Below are 16924 nucleotides of genomic sequence, written 5' to 3'. Positions count from 1 at the left end.
CTTTAGCTAGCTTTTTCGAAAAGACAGCTCTCGTGGGATTAGTTTGAAATTCATAACCTGTTATAACTCAGACAAATAAATATATAAGTGAATATTCTATATTACATAATTATAACATGCATTTCGGGCAATAAAAATTCTAAAATATATCTGTCATGAATATTATTTCAGCATGCTGCTTAAACTTTACTTTAAACTACAGTAGAAATCGAGTTTCCATTTTCATACGGTTGCGCAACTTTAGCGTTTGGAGCCGTATTGACATAATCGTCAGCAGGAACGGCCGAATGTCGCGGCTGCGCGGCCATATCCATTTCATTCAGCGATTGCTGAACTATTTCAGAGTTCTCGTATTGCGGCTGAGATAATTCTGGAGATTGCAAAGGGTCATTAGCAATCACACCTGTGTCATTCTGCAGTGACTGCACTTCATAATTGGACGAAGCCGTTGGCGCAGTTTGGGTCTCATCCGGTATCGGGTTTGTAATGTTTGGCCCGTCAGTTCCGGAGCTCAATGAGCATAGATAGTTGACAATGTTTTCGAATCCTGCCTGGCTCGCGATTTCAATCGAAACAATTCCGTCCTAAAAAAGCATCACAATAAATGCAGCGAAAGGGTACACAATAGTCAACATACACTAGTACACTTGAAAAAAAACATTAGTAAGCAACTGATCAGCCGGTTACAAGAGTAATACAATGTGTTCGACAACAGCGTTTGTCCACAAAAACATTCAGTACTTCTAGTAATATTGTGAACAATTTTTAGAACAAAATAACTGGCTAACTGATAGTCCAGGGCCTAGGATGTAAGGTGAAAACACAATTAAAGACGAAATTTTTGAACTAAAATTTTGTGCTCATTAGGAGAAAACTTTAGGCGAAATAAAACACCTAAAAGGCGGTACTTTAAAATTCACTTGACGCTATGAAGTACTCGAGTATCCCTAGCAAATGTCTACATTAAAATGAGTCTTAAAAGAACACGTAGAATGTACCATTTTTTTGAAGTATTACATCAGTTTTTACCTCTCGGTGACGAATTTTGCGAGGGAAAGATACGGGGGAAAGTTTTCAATGATTTATTCCAAAAAGTTTTGAGCCATGGCTCTCGTGAATATTCAAGAAAATTTTGCCATAATTGGGTGAGAGACCAAAACTCTTGACAAATATTTGAAAAAAGCATAGACTTCAAGATATTATCGTGTGAAGACAAATCAATTTTTTTCCAAATTGATTTATATTTTAAGAATAAATTGCTTAGTTCATCAATAAGTGTAAAATCAGCTGATCATTGTCCTTGAGAGATCTTTAATTGCTATATACCATCTGCTCCAACAATTCAAACTTGTACCATTGGAAAGGAACGTTGGTGGCTTCAAAAGTTATTTTTACCTTTAAAAAACGGAACCACTAATTTTGATTTTTAACATTGTACTAATTTTGTATATAACATTTTAAACTTGTAATATTTAACTCCTGGGTTATATTTTTAATTAACTTGTTTAAAAAAGATGTTGATAATGCGGAACGTTGAATGCACAAACGGAAAAGATCCCAAATTCGTTATTTTAATTTGGTCGTCATGCTTTAGTATTAACATTGATGCTTATATAGGAGTCGTATATTCACCTTCATGTGTTAGTGACCTCAAGTGACCTTAATAAAGTCATTTAAAGAGTGAGGTAAGTGAGCTATGATTAAAAAAACGGATCTATTCTGTTTTGCCCCCCCCCCAGCTTAGTGAGCATAAATCTTTTATGACCCCTACGCGCACGTGCTATTTTCTTACATAGTAACGTGCTATATAACGTACATATAACTTGTAACTGGGGTCATTAGAACACTTGGGGGGGGGGGGGGGGGGTGAAACAGAATAGATCCAAAAAAACTTATAACACAGTTCAGCTTAAAAACACACCACCAATTAGTTCAAAAAATGGCGTGATGGACATATGGACATAAAAACATCAAAACGGCACTGAAATAGTGGAATGAAAAGATAAAAAAATGGCTCTTTTGAAGTTTGCGCCGTGAAAAAAGAGCGTCAGACGACGAAACAAAAACAAAAACCAAGATCACTGCATTATAGCCACGCTCAGCTTACAGCTTCGCATCTATAAAAAAAGACTGCAGCACTAATATAATTGCTAAAAACTTTGTTTGAAAGCAATCAAACATCTTCAAATCTTCCACTTCTTTCAATTGGACCAAAATGCGTGAGCTAAATTGACAATTCTCTTCTGGATTTAAAATTTGTAATTCACAAAACAAATTGTCCCAAAGACGCCATGGTATCTAAATGAATGTTAAAGTATATGAATGGAAGCTAAGGTAATTGAATGAAAGTTAAAGTATGTATCTGAATGAAAGTTATTCAATGACGTATTATCGCGCTTGTCTTCAACTAAGCATACTAGAAACTAGGAGATCAGCAGGAAACATTGTTCTAATAAATTTCTATGACGTTACAGTCATCATATTAGCGGGGAAAATATTAATAGATACACGCTGTGTGGTAAGTTAATATTCAACTACAAAATAGGAGCCTCTAAGTTAAATAAATGACCCCATATGTCTTTGTGCTCAACGATAAACCCCCTTTACTCTTTAGCGAAATGTCTCCACAATAACGAGAAAAAATCAAACGACAAGCTCTTAACTTAATGAAAATATAATAATTTTGGGAAAAACAAACACCGTAGGTTCAAACTTACGTAATTATTTCTGCTCTTTTCAAAGCAGCTTATTCAAACATCCAAATTTGAGCGCCTATTTAATTAATCAACTTAGAATGGCAAGTTTAAAAAACTCATTCGGTAAAATTATAACAGAGCAAAAAAATAGCAAAGCTCTTGAATTATAAATTTAGCAGACTAGGCGACGTTTTTCAACATCCTCCACTTTTAAAGCAAAGTTTCGATCAAGTTGCAAAAAAATGACTTTTCATTTCGTTTCATAAAACATGAATCATTGCAAGTGCTCAGAATGCTGAACCTATCTAAACCTTTAGGACAGTCATTGCCAGCATGGGCATTCAGTGACGCTTCGGCAGTGTTAGCAAGACCACTCAAAAAACTATTCAATGCTTATCGTAAGAAAAATTTCCTTCAGAATTGAACTAAGCCAATGTGATTTCACTGTACAAAAAAGGAGAGACAGATAATCCAACCAATCAAGGATTAATTTCTATTACACATGCTCTATCAAAAATTTTTGAAGAAATATAAAAAAAACTCAGATGGAAGACTTTTCATGCCATAAATTATTAACCAACAGACAATTTGGTTTTAGGAAACATATTTTACAATAGACGCATTAGTTTACATTACTGAGCTCGATAGAAAATAATTGAATGAGAAAAAGTTTACTACATGTGCTCTTCTTGGTCTCTCTTAAGATTTTCGGCTCAATAAATCATACTATACTATTGAAAAACCTGAAATGTCTTCGATTCAATAATTCATCAGTGAACATTTTGTTAAGTTTTTTAGACGGTAGAATGTAGCGATTAATTGTGAATGATGAGACTTCGGAATGGATAAAATAACACCAAGAGGTCTCCTAGGGTACAGTTCTAGGACAGCTTTTATTCAATCTTTATGTAAACGAGTTAGAACTAAAAACGTGTGAAATCATCCAATGTGCAGAAGATAGTATTCTTTTGACATCACATTGCAACCTTGATAACCAAAAGGTCACTTGAACTCACGTGAGTTCACACAACTGAATTTACTGAAATTGGCAAAAAGGACTAACCACAATCACTACAAATTCGAGAATAAAATGGACAAATTTCATGTGAAAAAATTGGGTTTTAATAGAGATAATGAGCTCAGCTATCAAACAGGTTAAGAATCTGCTCTCGAAAATGGTCAGAACTATTAAAATGCTCATTCAACTAACGACTGCCTACCGAAGAAGCCACCCCCTGTTATAGTAAATTCTTTTCCACTTGAGACTGCCTACCGAAAAAGCTACCCCCCTGTTATAATAAATTCTTTAGTAATTAGCCATTTACAAAATCCAGCCGTACTATTGAGCCCAATTGATAACAACTTGATCGCCACCATGAAATAAATTAAGCTGGGCAGTAAAAGCGAGCGAGTTATCATCTTTTGAAATTCGAATAATCTACAGGTAATAAGCACCAGCAGAAAATACTGCCTGTTCGCCTATTGCTTGAATACAGATTAACCTGGTACCTCTTTCTCTTAATTAATAATCGAAACCAGCATTCAATAGACCAAATGGAATCTCGCTACCCACTTTTAACTGCTATAAACATCAAAGTGGAATTTTTTTTCATCCAACAGTTAGTAGTAGCAAACACTACGACAAAAGCCTAATCTGAAGAGCTCTTGAAGTTTTGTACAAATTAACTAAGTCTTTTATCGTGACCTTATAATTACACAATTTTTAAAAGAAATCTAAAAGATTTTTTTCTTAAAAAAGTTTGTTGCGAACTACAAAAATCATAGTTCTGGTAAAGTTTCATGGCGAAATTTCAAATTTTCGCAATAAATAAAAAAAATGGTTTTTTTGCCATTTTTAATCAGTGTAAGTGTAATTTCTCTCACTCCTTAATTATTATAAAAGTATATTGTCTCTTTAGAAATAACAATTTTGCAATATTGTTACAATTACTTCTAACATGATACCTGTATTAAAATACACTGCCTGGAACTTTAGACAAGACTGTAAATACTCAGGTAACTCAGTGTTTCTTTTTCTTTTTATTAGACCACCAAATAAACCTACCCGGTTCGGGAGATTGGGGTGAGCTCCTGCGGTGATGAGAGCCATGACAACATTCTTGTGTCCAAAGAGACACGCAGCATGGAGAGCAGTCTCCCCATTTGGAAGCACTCCCAAATTCACCTCTCCTGAGTTCAACAGCTCCACAACTATGTCCAAGTGTCCCTTATGAGCTGCCTTGAATAATGGAGTAGCTCCATCCTAGAACCCACGTTTTTAATATTGATATCCAAATTATTAATATTGATAACAAAAACACAATACTAAGCTCTGTTACTAAATCTTAAGCCGCATATCGTTGAAATATCTATTTAAGCACTAGAATTTGTCCCACATTCAATTTACCAGACGTAGAAAATCAAGCATTTTAATGCCTGATGAATAAGTTAGTAAGTACTTAAGAGAGAAAAAATATCCGTCGGAGACTTTATGCTGTTTTTAATTCGAACCTTCAATGTATGAATTTGAAGAGAACTTGAAAAACGAATTTTAAAAAAATGGTACGAAATTCAAAAATTGTTGCGCTTGCTATTAAAAAAATCACTTGTCCCGCCACATAACCACTCAGGCTGTTGATTGTTGCAGGATTTGTTTGTATAACAGCGTACATAAGCGATAACATCATAAACTCTATAATTCGCGAGCCCGTATATTAAACTACCTGTCGCGTGACATCTGGCTGTGCCCCAGACATAAGCAACTTCTTAACAACTTCCAAGTGTCCCATTTGACACGCAATCCAGAGGGCTGTTGCTCCGTCCTAAAAACAATTGATCTAACAAACTCATGTCAAGGGAACTTCTCATGGGGTTTCAATATTATTCAATAAGTTATTACAATAAGTTTATCACAACAATTAGGCTAAGGGGGAAGTGAGTGAATTGGGAAAGGGGACAGATCGGTCAACTCAAGGTTAAAAACCGCCCTTCACAAGGTGAATTAATGCCTCCTCAAAAGTTTTGTTGAGTAGCATACTCAGAGACTAGTAAGGCACTCAGGTAGCTGCTCAGCCACTTAATGCCCTCCGGGTCAAGCGCATGAAAACAAACTAATGTCGAAAGAACTGCTCTCGAACGACAGGCGAGGCAATTTAATTCAGGGGCTGTAGCCTAGAAAAAATTTTCATTATTGGTGCAAAAACAGTTAACCACGCAGGGATTCGAACCATTGACGGTCCACGGTACTGCCCACCAGAAATACTGCCCCCTCGGCTATCAGGTCCTTCTTGTCGCTATGCTGCAATCGATTTTCTTTGACGGAGCAATAGAGATCACTCGATTTTATTTCGGAGTGACCGCAATAGAGATCACGCAAAAATGAAGAACGAACGCGTAAAGAAGTCACTTGAGAAGTAAAAGAATGTTCTAGAAGGAAAACGCAAAAACGGTCAAGCAAAAATATTACATAAAAAAGACCAACACGTTTACATAATTGCTACGAGCTTCGTTTGAGAGCAATTAAAAGACGAGATGACTAATATAATTGCTACAAACTTTGTTTCAGAACAATTTAAAACTAAAACTCTACCATAAAATTTTTATCTGATAAGTTGAACTGCCGCCTAATTATCTTGAAGACATTACGTATGCACAGAAATTTTATAAGTAGGTAAAGAGGTAAAGTGTAAAGAATTATCATAGTGACCCTTTCTGTGGCAGAGTGTTTCTACATTTTTAGTGGGTAGCAGTTTAAATTCAGAGATGGCAACTCGTTGCATCTCGTTCCTCTGCATCTCGTTGCGAAGCTAGTTGACTACTCCGCCATCGATACGATTCTGTTGCAGATAAGCATCATAGCGCTATTGTTCAAAAATTCCACGTTATCGAAACTTAAAACATACCCGGTAGATTGCCGGAAAATAGACGCCGTTGATTCCCATAACCAAGATTGGGATTGAAAGAAGAGAAAAACTAATGAAAAAAATGATTTTTGCACGGCAAAAATTTTGAAGTGCAAACTATTTTGATGTCATTTTTTAGCTGAAAATACTCCTGTTTCCTAGTGAGACACAGGGTCCAGTATCACTACCAATAAGCATTAGAGATGGTAACTAAGATCAAAGTTTGAGTAACGGGCATCAAAAATTGAGCTTTATGGGTTAATTCCGTTTCTATTTCTGATTTCGTTTTTTGATACTGACTCTGTTCATTTTGAATTGCTTTAAAGAGCAACTGCTGTCTTAAAAAACTTTTAGCAGAATGATAAGGGTAAAAATAGCCTAGAGAAGTCAAAAAGATTTCACGCAAAATGTTGAACAAGCTGTGAACTAAGGTAAAGCGAAAAAATTTTCGACGAAGTGAAAAGAAACATAGCAGGACAAGTCCTGACGTACAATTCAAAGCATTCTCATTAACTGAACGAAAAACTAGACCTAGAATGGACTATGAGTGAATTGGGAAAACCATTTGTTAAAAAATCAGATCAAAAAAATAAAGAAAAAAAATCAAAGTCAAAATGCCGCATGTGCACTAGAGAGAAAAAACAACGAGAGAAATAAAAATTTAATTTAGTTCCAAGAAAAAATTCGAAATTCATTCAGCAGAAGCCTTTTTATTAGAGACTTTTACTGCACGTATGAGTTCCGCTGACCTTAAACTAATTCAAACTAAACTTAAGTTTTAAAGTGCACAAGTCATTTTAATGAGTGAGGTAAGTCACGTATGATCAAAATCTAATAACGCAAAAGACCTTAAAACTTTTGCTAGAGAGTGAGGAATGACGTCACGCGCGAAAATGCCGTTAGTGAGCGGAAGAAGCATTCAGAACATTTTCAGCTTTGCTGTGTGAACAAAAGTAAAACGAAAAAGAGCGTCAGACGACGAAACAAAAAACATAGCAGGACAAGTCCTGGCGTATGATTCAAAGAATTTTCATTGACTAACACAAAAAAACTAGACCTAGAACGGACTATGAACTAATTGGGAAAACTACTTAAAAAACCGATCGGAAAAACTGTAAAAGCATGTGAACAAAAAACCAATAGCGAGAAAGCGGATTTTTGTTCAAACACCGTTTTCTCACTCTACTTTAAAATAAGAGCGAAAAAGTTTCACACCGCAAAACCACTCGCTTTTTCGCTCCACTTCCTGTTTAGGCGTGACCAAAATCATAACTCCAATTTGACTTCAAAAATTATGAAAATGTGTGGAAAGATCCCCATTACAATTCAAATTCTTAAAAAGCAAGCGCACCGCAATATAGCTCCGCTCGACTTACAGCTTTGCAGCTATAAAAAAGACAGCGCCCCAATACAATCCAAATTCTGGAATTGTAAAAAAAATAGGAGCGCTATAATAGCCAGTTGAGAAGCTGAGGTGGCTGCTAATAAACCCTTAACGGCCTGTAATCTATTCTTAAGAAAGAAAGAAAGAATAAATTTCTCCAAATATTAGACAGCAAATTAAATCAATTTAATTAAAACAATTACTTAATCATATAACATAACAACAAAACGTATCTCGGAGAGGACAGATAGACGGGGTTATTAAACCCACCTAGTATCTGCCCTGGCTAAAGTTAAATAGTTACAGTTAAATATTTAACATTCCATGACCAGGTCACCGGTGCCAACGCCTAGGCAAACAAACCTCAGAACGCTGTCATAGAGACATGAACAAGGAACAATGCTTAATCGGAAGAACGACTAACACTGTGTCTTTGCTAACGAGAGAGACGTTGATTCCTAGCTACTATGTATTAAATAAATAAAAAAAATTTTTTTTTCTGCAGTTCGATTTTCTTGGTCGATTTTCTATGTGTAGACTTCGTTATTTTGCAAAAATAATACCATTTTTGAAACAATTTTTGACTGGAGTTAATGGAAAAGAAAAGAGAAAAAAAAATTATTTAAAAATATAGGATACTAGCTCCTCATTATTCAGCAAGTAACTTTCTTTGAATTTATGATAAAATTGCGATATTTTTTGCCAATTTTCGTCTTCAATATTTTGTGCTAGAACTTCATTCTTTCTCAGTATGTTAAATAACCTTGCACAACGATATGAAATAGAGGATCGCTCAAACTGCTTTTTAAAGGAGGGAATTTTTAGGTAATTTTTGGTAGACCTTCTAGTGTTTCTGGTACTATGAACATATTCAAAGAGTTCATTTAGATAAGTTTCGCTATGCATCTTTTTCAATGATTTTAGGACAAATTTCAGCAGCTCATATAAATGAAACTCGAATACTGTTAGCAATTTATTAGAGATAAAAATGTCCCTGGAACTACATGACAATTTCCTGAAGTAAATGAATTTTAAAATTTTTTTCTGCAGATTGTAGATAGGTAAAAGCGACGAATAACTGCAACAGCCATATACCAAAATACCGTATTGAATTATTGGGTTAACATTGCTTCGGTAGTAATCAATTAACTGTTTACGGGGTACATAGTGACGCAGCTTACATATAATACCACACTGTTTTGAGAGTCTTTTCTTAATATATTCTATATGTGACTGAAAGCTTAACTTACTATCTACCAAGATTCCGAGATACTTACAAAGATTTCCAACTTCAATAAAAACATCATCAAACTTAAACACTGATTTGGAAGCACTATTTTTGTTCCCTATATTCATTTGTACGGTTTTTTCCATATTTAGTATTAACTTATTAGCAATCAACCAATTATTGATGTTCTGCAGATCTTCTTGCACTGAATTATTGTCTTTATTGATTGCGGTGAGGTTTGTATCATCCGCAAATAAAATAACATCAAGAGATTTGCAAACTGTTGGCAGATCATTGATATAAATGAGGAACAATAACGGACCCAAAATTGAGCCTTGTGGAACCCCACAAACTATGGAATTCCACGATGAACAGGCCCCATTAACAATAACCCGCTGCTGTCTCCCATTTAAGTATGATGTTATCCAAGTTAAAGCTGGGCCCCTTATACCAGTGTTTTCGATCTTTTTTAATAAGATATCGTGCTCAATGGTATCAAAAGCTTTTTTAAGATCAAGAAAAAAACTGATAACTTTTACATTTTGGCAATTCAATCTTATTTTTTCGACTAATTCAACAAGAGCGTCAATTGTACTGTGTTTGGCACGAAACCCAAATTGCTTATTGAAAAGCAAATTATGATGTTCCATGTAGGCATATATGCGAATGAACAAAGCACGTTCTATAATTTTACTCCAAACAATTAGAAGAGAAATTGGTCTGTAGTTATTTTCATCAAGTTTTGATCCATCCTTGTGAAGGGGAATTACTTTAGCCTTTTTCAGATCATCGGGAAACACTCCTTCTTCAAATGATTTATTGATTATCTGAGTTAGGTATGGAATCGTGATATTTGATGATAACTTTACTATGACATTAGAGATATCATCATCACCAGATGAAAATTTATTGTCTAGATTTTCAATGATTTCTTTTACCTCGTCAATGGTTATTGGTTTTAGATACATGGAGTGGTTAACTTCGTTCATCTCAGGTAAAGGAACATGTTTGATTTTTTCTTTCAACTTCGGACCAACATTAGTGAAGAATGTGTTAAACTGCTCAGCAATGTCAGCTCTGCTGGAATCAGTGCAACGTTCACTACATGAGTTGAGCGCCGGTACTTGCGAACTTTTGCGATTAGTTCCTTTTATATCATTGATTAACTTATATGTTTGCCTTGAGTCTCCCATACATGATTCAAATTTTTGTCTATAAAAATCTTTTTTAGCTTTTTTGACACATGTTTCAAACTTGTTGCGTAATAATTTGAATTTTGTCGCTGCCTCATTATTTTGCGGATTTTGTTTCATGTTTCGATGTGCTTTATTTTTTTTGAAGCGCAAGTTTTTAAGTGAGTTGGTAAACCACTTCGGTACCTTAGACTTTTTATCGGTCAAGCATTTCAGAGGAGCATACTTGTTAGTGGTTTCCAGGAAAATGTTGTTGAATTTAGTAAATAATTCATTGGTACTATCAGAATCTAAAAAAGGACATCGATTCCTTAGGCTCCAGTCTAAGTCAATTAAGTAGTTCGACAGTTGCTCTTGATTTTTTATAAAGCTTATGTCTCTAAACGGCAGATAGTTTTGTTCAGTATCAACATTAAGTGGCCACTTCATTAGGATAGGATAATGATCCGAGAAGTTTTCATGAGTTAGTACACTAAAATCAGAGCTGGCCAAATTTTGATATATAAAGTGGTCTAGACAAGTTGCGGAGTTAGAAGTTTCCCTTGTAGTTTCCAGATTGGCAAGCTCAAAATCATTAGAAGATATCGTACATAAATAATTAGATTGTAATTGGTTCTTTACATGAATGTCAATGTTAAAATCACCAGTTACAACGGTAGGGCAATTTAGGGACGTTAACTCATCCAAAAAATTATCCAATTTTTTGACGAATTTTAGTTTATTTGTTCTTGGTGGATTGTAGACAGTAGCCAATTTAAAGCTGTACTTTTTATACTCTAATGAGACAAGAAGGGTCTCTTCCATATCTGTTGAGTGTGTCTCTAACAAGGACATGGAATCCTGAATTTGTATCATCACACCTCCGCCATGTGTGTTTCTATTCTTAATTGCATAATTCTTATAGCCAGGAACCAATAAGGAATCGATGTCATCGTTATCAGTTAACCAAGTTTCGGTGAGACATATTACATTTGGTGGAGACTCAAGACTATGAACAAGTGCTTCCAAATCATTAAGATGTTTTTTTAACGACCGAACATTCACAGTTAATATAGACATAGTAGTTGGTATAATAGCACTAGGAGGGAGAAAGAAATTAGGATCCAGATTCTTGACTTTTTCTGATAAAAACTCGATTATCTTTAAAGCAGCTCTGTACAGTATAAAAGTCGTATCCCAACGCTTGACCACCATCATATAGGGAATTGATTTTATAAACTCTATTGTCACCTCCAGCTTTGACGTAGTGTAATGTTCCTTCTCTTGACCAAACTTTCTCGATGTTGTTGTCACTCCTCATTAAATTAAAAAACTTCAGTCTAGGCGCAGTCATGTCTTCAAAAATTCGAACGTTCTTCAAATGATTTATTGATTATCTGAGTTAGGTATGGAATCGTGATATTTGATGATAACTTTACTATGACATTAGAGATATCATCATCACCAGATGAAAATTTATTGTCTAGATTTTCAATGATTTCTTTTACCTCGTCAATGGTTATTGGTTTTAGATACATGGAGTGGTTAACTTCGTTCATCTCAGGTAAAGGAACATGTTTGATTTTTTCTTTCAACTTCGGACCAACATTAGTGAAGAATGTGTTAAACTGCTCAGCAATGTCAGCTCTGCTGGAATCAGTGCAACGTTCACTACATGAGTTGAGCGCCGGTACTTGCGAACTTTTGCGATTAGTTCCTTTTATATCATTGATTAACTTATATGTTTGCCTTGAGTCTCCCATACATGATTCAAATTTTTGTCTATAAAAATCTTTTTTAGCTTTTTTGACACATGTTTCAAACTTGTTGCGTAATAATTTGAATTTTGTCGCTGCCTCATTATTTTGCGGATTTTGTTTCATGTTTCGATGTGCTTTATTTTTTTTGAAGCGCAAGTTTTTAAGTGAGTTGGTAAACCACTTCGGTACCTTAGACTTTTTATCGGTCAAGCATTTCAGAGGAGCATACTTGTTAGTGGTTTGCAGGAAAATGTTGTTGAATTTAGTAAATAATTCATTGGTACTATCAGAATCTAAAAAAGGACATCGATTCCTTAGGCTCCAGTCTAAGTCAATTAAGTAGTTCGACAGTTGCTCTTGATTTTTTATAAAGCTTATGTCTCTAAACGGCAGATAGTTTTGTTCAGTATCAACATTAAGTGGCCACTTCATTAGGATAGGATAATGATCCGAGAAGTTTTCATGAGTTAGTACACTAAAATCAGAGCTGGCCAAATTTTGATATATAAAGTGGTCTAGACAAGTTGCGGAGTTAGAAGTTTCCCTTGTAGTTTCCAGATTGGCAAGCTCAAAATCATTAGAAGATATCGTACATAAATAATTAGATTGTAATTGGTTCTTTACATGAATGTCAATGTTAAAATCACCAGTTACAACGGTAGGGCAATTTAGGGACGTTAACTCATCCAAAAAATTATCCAATTTTTCGACGAATTTTAGTTTATTTGTTCTTGGTGGATTGTAGACAGTAGCCAATTTAAAGCTGTACTTTTTATACTCTAATGAGACAAGAAGGGTCTCTTCCATATCTGTTGAGTGTGTCTCTAACAAGGACATGGAATCCTGAATTTGTATCATCACACCTCCGCCATGTGTGTTTCTATTCTTAATTGCATAATTCTTATAGCCAGGAACCAATAAGGAATCGATGTCATCGTTATCAGTTAACCGAGTTTCGGTGAGACATATTACATTTGGTGGAGACTCAAGACTATGAACAAGTGCTTCCAAATCATTAAGATGTTTTTTTAACGACCGAACATTCACAGTTAATATAGACATAGTAGTTGGTATAATAGCACTAGGAGGGAGAAAGAAATTAGGATCCAGATTCTTGACTTTTTCTGATAAAAACTCGATTATCTTTAAAGCAGCTCTGTACAGTATAAAAGTCGTATCCCAACGCTTGACCACCATCATATAGGGAATTGATTTTATAAACTCTATTGTCACCTCCAGCTTTGACGTAGTGTAATGTTCCTTCTCTTGACCAAACTTTCTCGATGTTGTTGTCACTCCTCATTAAATTAAAAAACTTCAGTCTAGGCGCAGTCATGTCTTCAAAAATTCGAACGTTCTTCAGTTTGTCGAAATTTTCCAGATTTTTCTTGTTTCTTAATAAATTTACCTTTGCAACTCTCCGGGAGAAACGAACAATCAGAGGACGTGGACCTGGCTTCTTAGTCGGCACTGGATGAGCAATTGAGATATCGTTTGGACTAACCTCAGCATCAAGTAAACTAGTAAGATCAACAACTCTGTCCATAACATCTGCAGAACTTTCAGGCAAACCAATTATTCGCACATTCTCTCGTCTGTTGTACGATTCCAGCATTTCACTTTCACATTTAGCTTTCAGGTCACTTCTTTCTTCGGCGTAAAAAACTGTTTCTTTAAATTCCCTCGTGATGTCTTCTCTCAAACTTTTAAGGCTCTCATCAACGGCGGCTTTGATTTTCGTAGTCAGTTGATCTTGAATCGTTTTGATAATATCGGGCATTGACGAAGCTACTGCTGCTTGAATTGCTTCTTGAACCGTTTTAGTAAGGTCACTTTCATTGTCTTCCGGGCTCAATGCACTACATAGACGCTTGTTGTCTGCTTTTGCGAGAGGTGTTTGATCGTGGTATCTTAGATCTGGCATCTTTTGTGCGTCTTTACTCGGTGAAATAGTTATGTGTTGTGCGTCTTCACTCTGAGAAGTAGTCATGTTCGTTCTCTGAAACTATTTAATAAGTTTATCACAACAATTCTTCGATAACGAAATGATGCAGCTCCCAAATCTTACATCCATTTTGATCGCGTTTCTAAGCAATGTAGCTAGTTAGTTGTGAAAATTCCAAGATTTTGTTTAAAAGTTAAATTATATAAAAACAGCCATTAACTTACATTTCTTTTTGCATCAACTTCGGCGCCTTTCGAAATTAACAATGATACAATTCTTAAGTTTCCAGCTTGCGCGGCTAGAAACAAGGATGATGCCCCATCATTTAATCGACTGTTCGTATCACAGCCTCGCTCCAACAGAATTTGCACAATCTGAAACATTGACAAATGCTCTAATAGCCGATAAGAGTTATGGAGCCTGTGACTAAAAATAGCATGACTCTAGCGTTCTGATTCCTGAGTTTTTTTTACAACTAATCAATTTGGTCCACTTAATTTTTAAAATTAGATTGCTAATTTCGAGGAATCAGAGAAGCTATAAATGACAAACAGACATGACAGAGAAGGAGAACAGTTCAGGTCACCAATTTTCATTGGACAGATTGCTTTAGATAGCTTACCACTCTCCGCAAACGAGCTGCTGTAAAATAGATTACAGATTAAACCAGAACAACCACTTCATTTTTCAAAATTTGGGGAATAAAGAACAATGCAGTCTTACATTAAAGTTGTCGCATTGACACGCCACAAGCAATGGTGTTCCACCGTCGAAGCTGGAAAGATCGATTGTAGCCTTGTAGTCCAAAAGCAATGAGACAATTTCTTCGTGACCTCCCTGGGCTGCAAAAAATAACGCGCTTGTTCCAGTCTGAAATGAGAAAATTGTCAGTCTTCAACATGTTTGAACAATAATATCGAATACTCACCTGTCTTCGAATGTTGGGATTGGCCCCTTTCATTAGAAGTTGTCGTGCTAAATCCACGTGTCCATGACCACAGGTCACAATCAGAGCCGTCGTTCCTTCCTACTCAAAAATAAATCGAAGGTAAAAAAATCCTCTGGATGAATAATGGCTGGATAGGGTTCTCCCAGCTCTATATCTACATCAATTCAACTCATGTGCTGTAATATTTCAAGAAAATGCGCTTTATAAGCACATTATCAATTGCTCTGGAAGGTCATGCAACTATTAAACTAGGGCGCACACGGCAAATTGGGTGTCAATAGCTAAAAATGGTGGGATCTTTTCCGTTTGCGCCCCCCCCCCCAGCTTAGTGGGCGCGTATTATTTGCACCCCCCAGACGCACGTGCGATATTTTTACATAATGATTTACTATGTAATGGCACGTGCTCTGTAACTGGGGGGAGCATAACGTATTGGGGGGCACAAACGGAAAAGATCCAATGGTGATAGATTTTAAGACTATAATCAAATTTCTAAACAGCAACTGCGAAGCACTTACCTTATCTCGCGCGTCAATTAATGTAGCATTCGATTCCAGCAGCGAGCGAACTGTCTCAAAATCATTATTTTGAGCACTAATTAGCAATTTGAGAATTTGATTTTCCTGGAAAAAATACAACTCTTAGATCTATTGTACATAAAAATGAACTGCAATTAGCTGAAAAATACAATTTACCAGAGACTCGTCCATATTATCAATTTGTCATCAATGGCATCACAATCTCAAAATCAAACTCCAGGAAATGTGGGCTCTCTTAAGGTAATTATGTAAGGGAAAGCCCGGGTCTTTCCCATTATAGCCCCCCATTTTGGTATACTTGCCATGATAGGGGGGCTATAGGATATCTGGCCACTCAGCTGGGGGAGGGGGCTATAATGTGCCCCCGAAAGTCCTCTCCTTACTAAGAGAAAGCCTTCAATTAGATACTTGTTGTGATAAACTTATTAAATAGAAATATTTAATAAGTTTATTAAGTGTAATATCAGAGTATTTTGAATTTCTACTTCTGAATGGTCTTCATTTTGGGTGCCATCTCTTTACGAAACGCCATTGACGCTGCTCCCTACGGGCTGCAGACGTTCCTGCGACGATTCTGATTCGCAGTCCCTGTACTCAGCCTCAACCCCTGGTCACGAAAGACTGCAATATCTTCTGCAAAAAAAAACGTTATCCAAAAAGTTCAACATTGTTATCAGGCACGATACAGAGACATTGTTATTAGCCTAATTGTTGTGATAAACTTATTATATAGTCTCCAAGTGCACCCGGAGGCTATTTAATTCTGGTTCAGCTCTTGATTTTTGTTATTTACTGTGGTATCAGAGGCCGGACTATGTTTGGGTAGCCCCAGTTACCGAGGATTTCAGATTCCGGCGGAAGATATTATAAGAGAATTATCTACGATTCCATATTTGGCATCAAGCATTTGGCGAGAGCGTTCTCCGCATCTGCTTGATTGCTTTGCTACATTACTTGTCAAACCATAAGAAGCCTCAGACAGGTTTCACTGGTATCTGACTTTTCCAAAAGCTTCGTCTGTACCTCGCTTAGACAGGTGAAGACTGTCAATATTCTCGAATAAATAGTTTCAAATTCGTTATGCCTGACGATCAATCGAAAGCGAGGTCAACTTCATCATCAAGTGTCGGTGGTAAGGATTAGTAATCCAGTGAGAACGAGCTGCTGTCGGAGGATACTGAGAAGTTTCTAGGCTTGACGGGGAAGCTGACCAAGGAGTGGCTTCTGTTTCTTCTCAAGGACACAGTGAAACACTTGAAACAATCTAAATTATCGAATTCTCTTTTTTCTTCCATCGATTCTATATTGGATGAGGTCCTGTTTGAGATCTTCTTCGCCCAATCAAAACA

At 36.0% G+C, this 16924-nt stretch overlaps 2 protein-coding genes across 2 annotated transcripts in view; both read right to left on the bottom strand.

The window, feature by feature from the left end:
* LOC142353128 (rab GDP dissociation inhibitor beta-like) overlaps window positions 1-14174 on the bottom strand; it is a 175421-nt gene extending 161247 nt beyond the window's left edge. Inside the window, exon 1 of the mRNA XM_075405339.1 lies at window positions 14150-14174. The gene's annotated coding sequence lies outside the window, so the exon portion shown is untranslated. The remainder of the gene's footprint in view (window positions 1-14149) is intronic.
* On the bottom strand, window positions 31-16026 carry LOC142353130 (uncharacterized). The gene is made up of 9 exons (XM_075405340.1): window positions 16013-16026; window positions 15732-15779; window positions 15555-15659; window positions 15016-15114; window positions 14811-14957; window positions 14312-14461; window positions 5420-5518; window positions 4762-4959; window positions 31-584 (listed from the first exon to the last, which is right to left on the bottom strand). Exons 2-9 carry the CDS (start codon window positions 15744-15746, stop codon window positions 192-194), a joined length of 1206 nt encoding a protein of 401 aa, XP_075261455.1. The 5' UTR covers window positions 15747-15779; window positions 16013-16026; the 3' UTR covers window positions 31-191.
* Window positions 16027-16924: the final 898 nt, after the last annotated feature.

The sequence above is a fragment of the Convolutriloba macropyga genome, chromosome 14 (assembly GCF_964194025.1).
Source record: "Convolutriloba macropyga chromosome 14, txConMacr16.3, whole genome shotgun sequence".
In the NCBI taxonomy this organism is placed as follows: domain Eukaryota; kingdom Metazoa; phylum Xenacoelomorpha; order Acoela; family Convolutidae; genus Convolutriloba; species Convolutriloba macropyga.
Note: the sequence above shows the minus strand (reverse complement) of the source record. Positions and strands in the feature narration are given on the sequence as shown.

What these genes read in the sequence shown, in the direction of transcription:
- LOC142353130 (XM_075405340.1), bottom strand. An exon ending in ATCCCAACATTCGAAGACAG is followed by an intron (nt 14,958 to 15,015) that starts GTGAGTATTCGA and finishes TTCTCATTTCAG; the next exon opens with ACTGGAACAAGCGCGTTATT. An exon ending in AAGTTGATGCAAAAAGAAAT is followed by an intron (nt 5,519 to 14,311) that starts GTAAGTTAATGG and finishes AATTGTTTTTAG; the next exon opens with GACGGAGCAACAGCCCTCTG.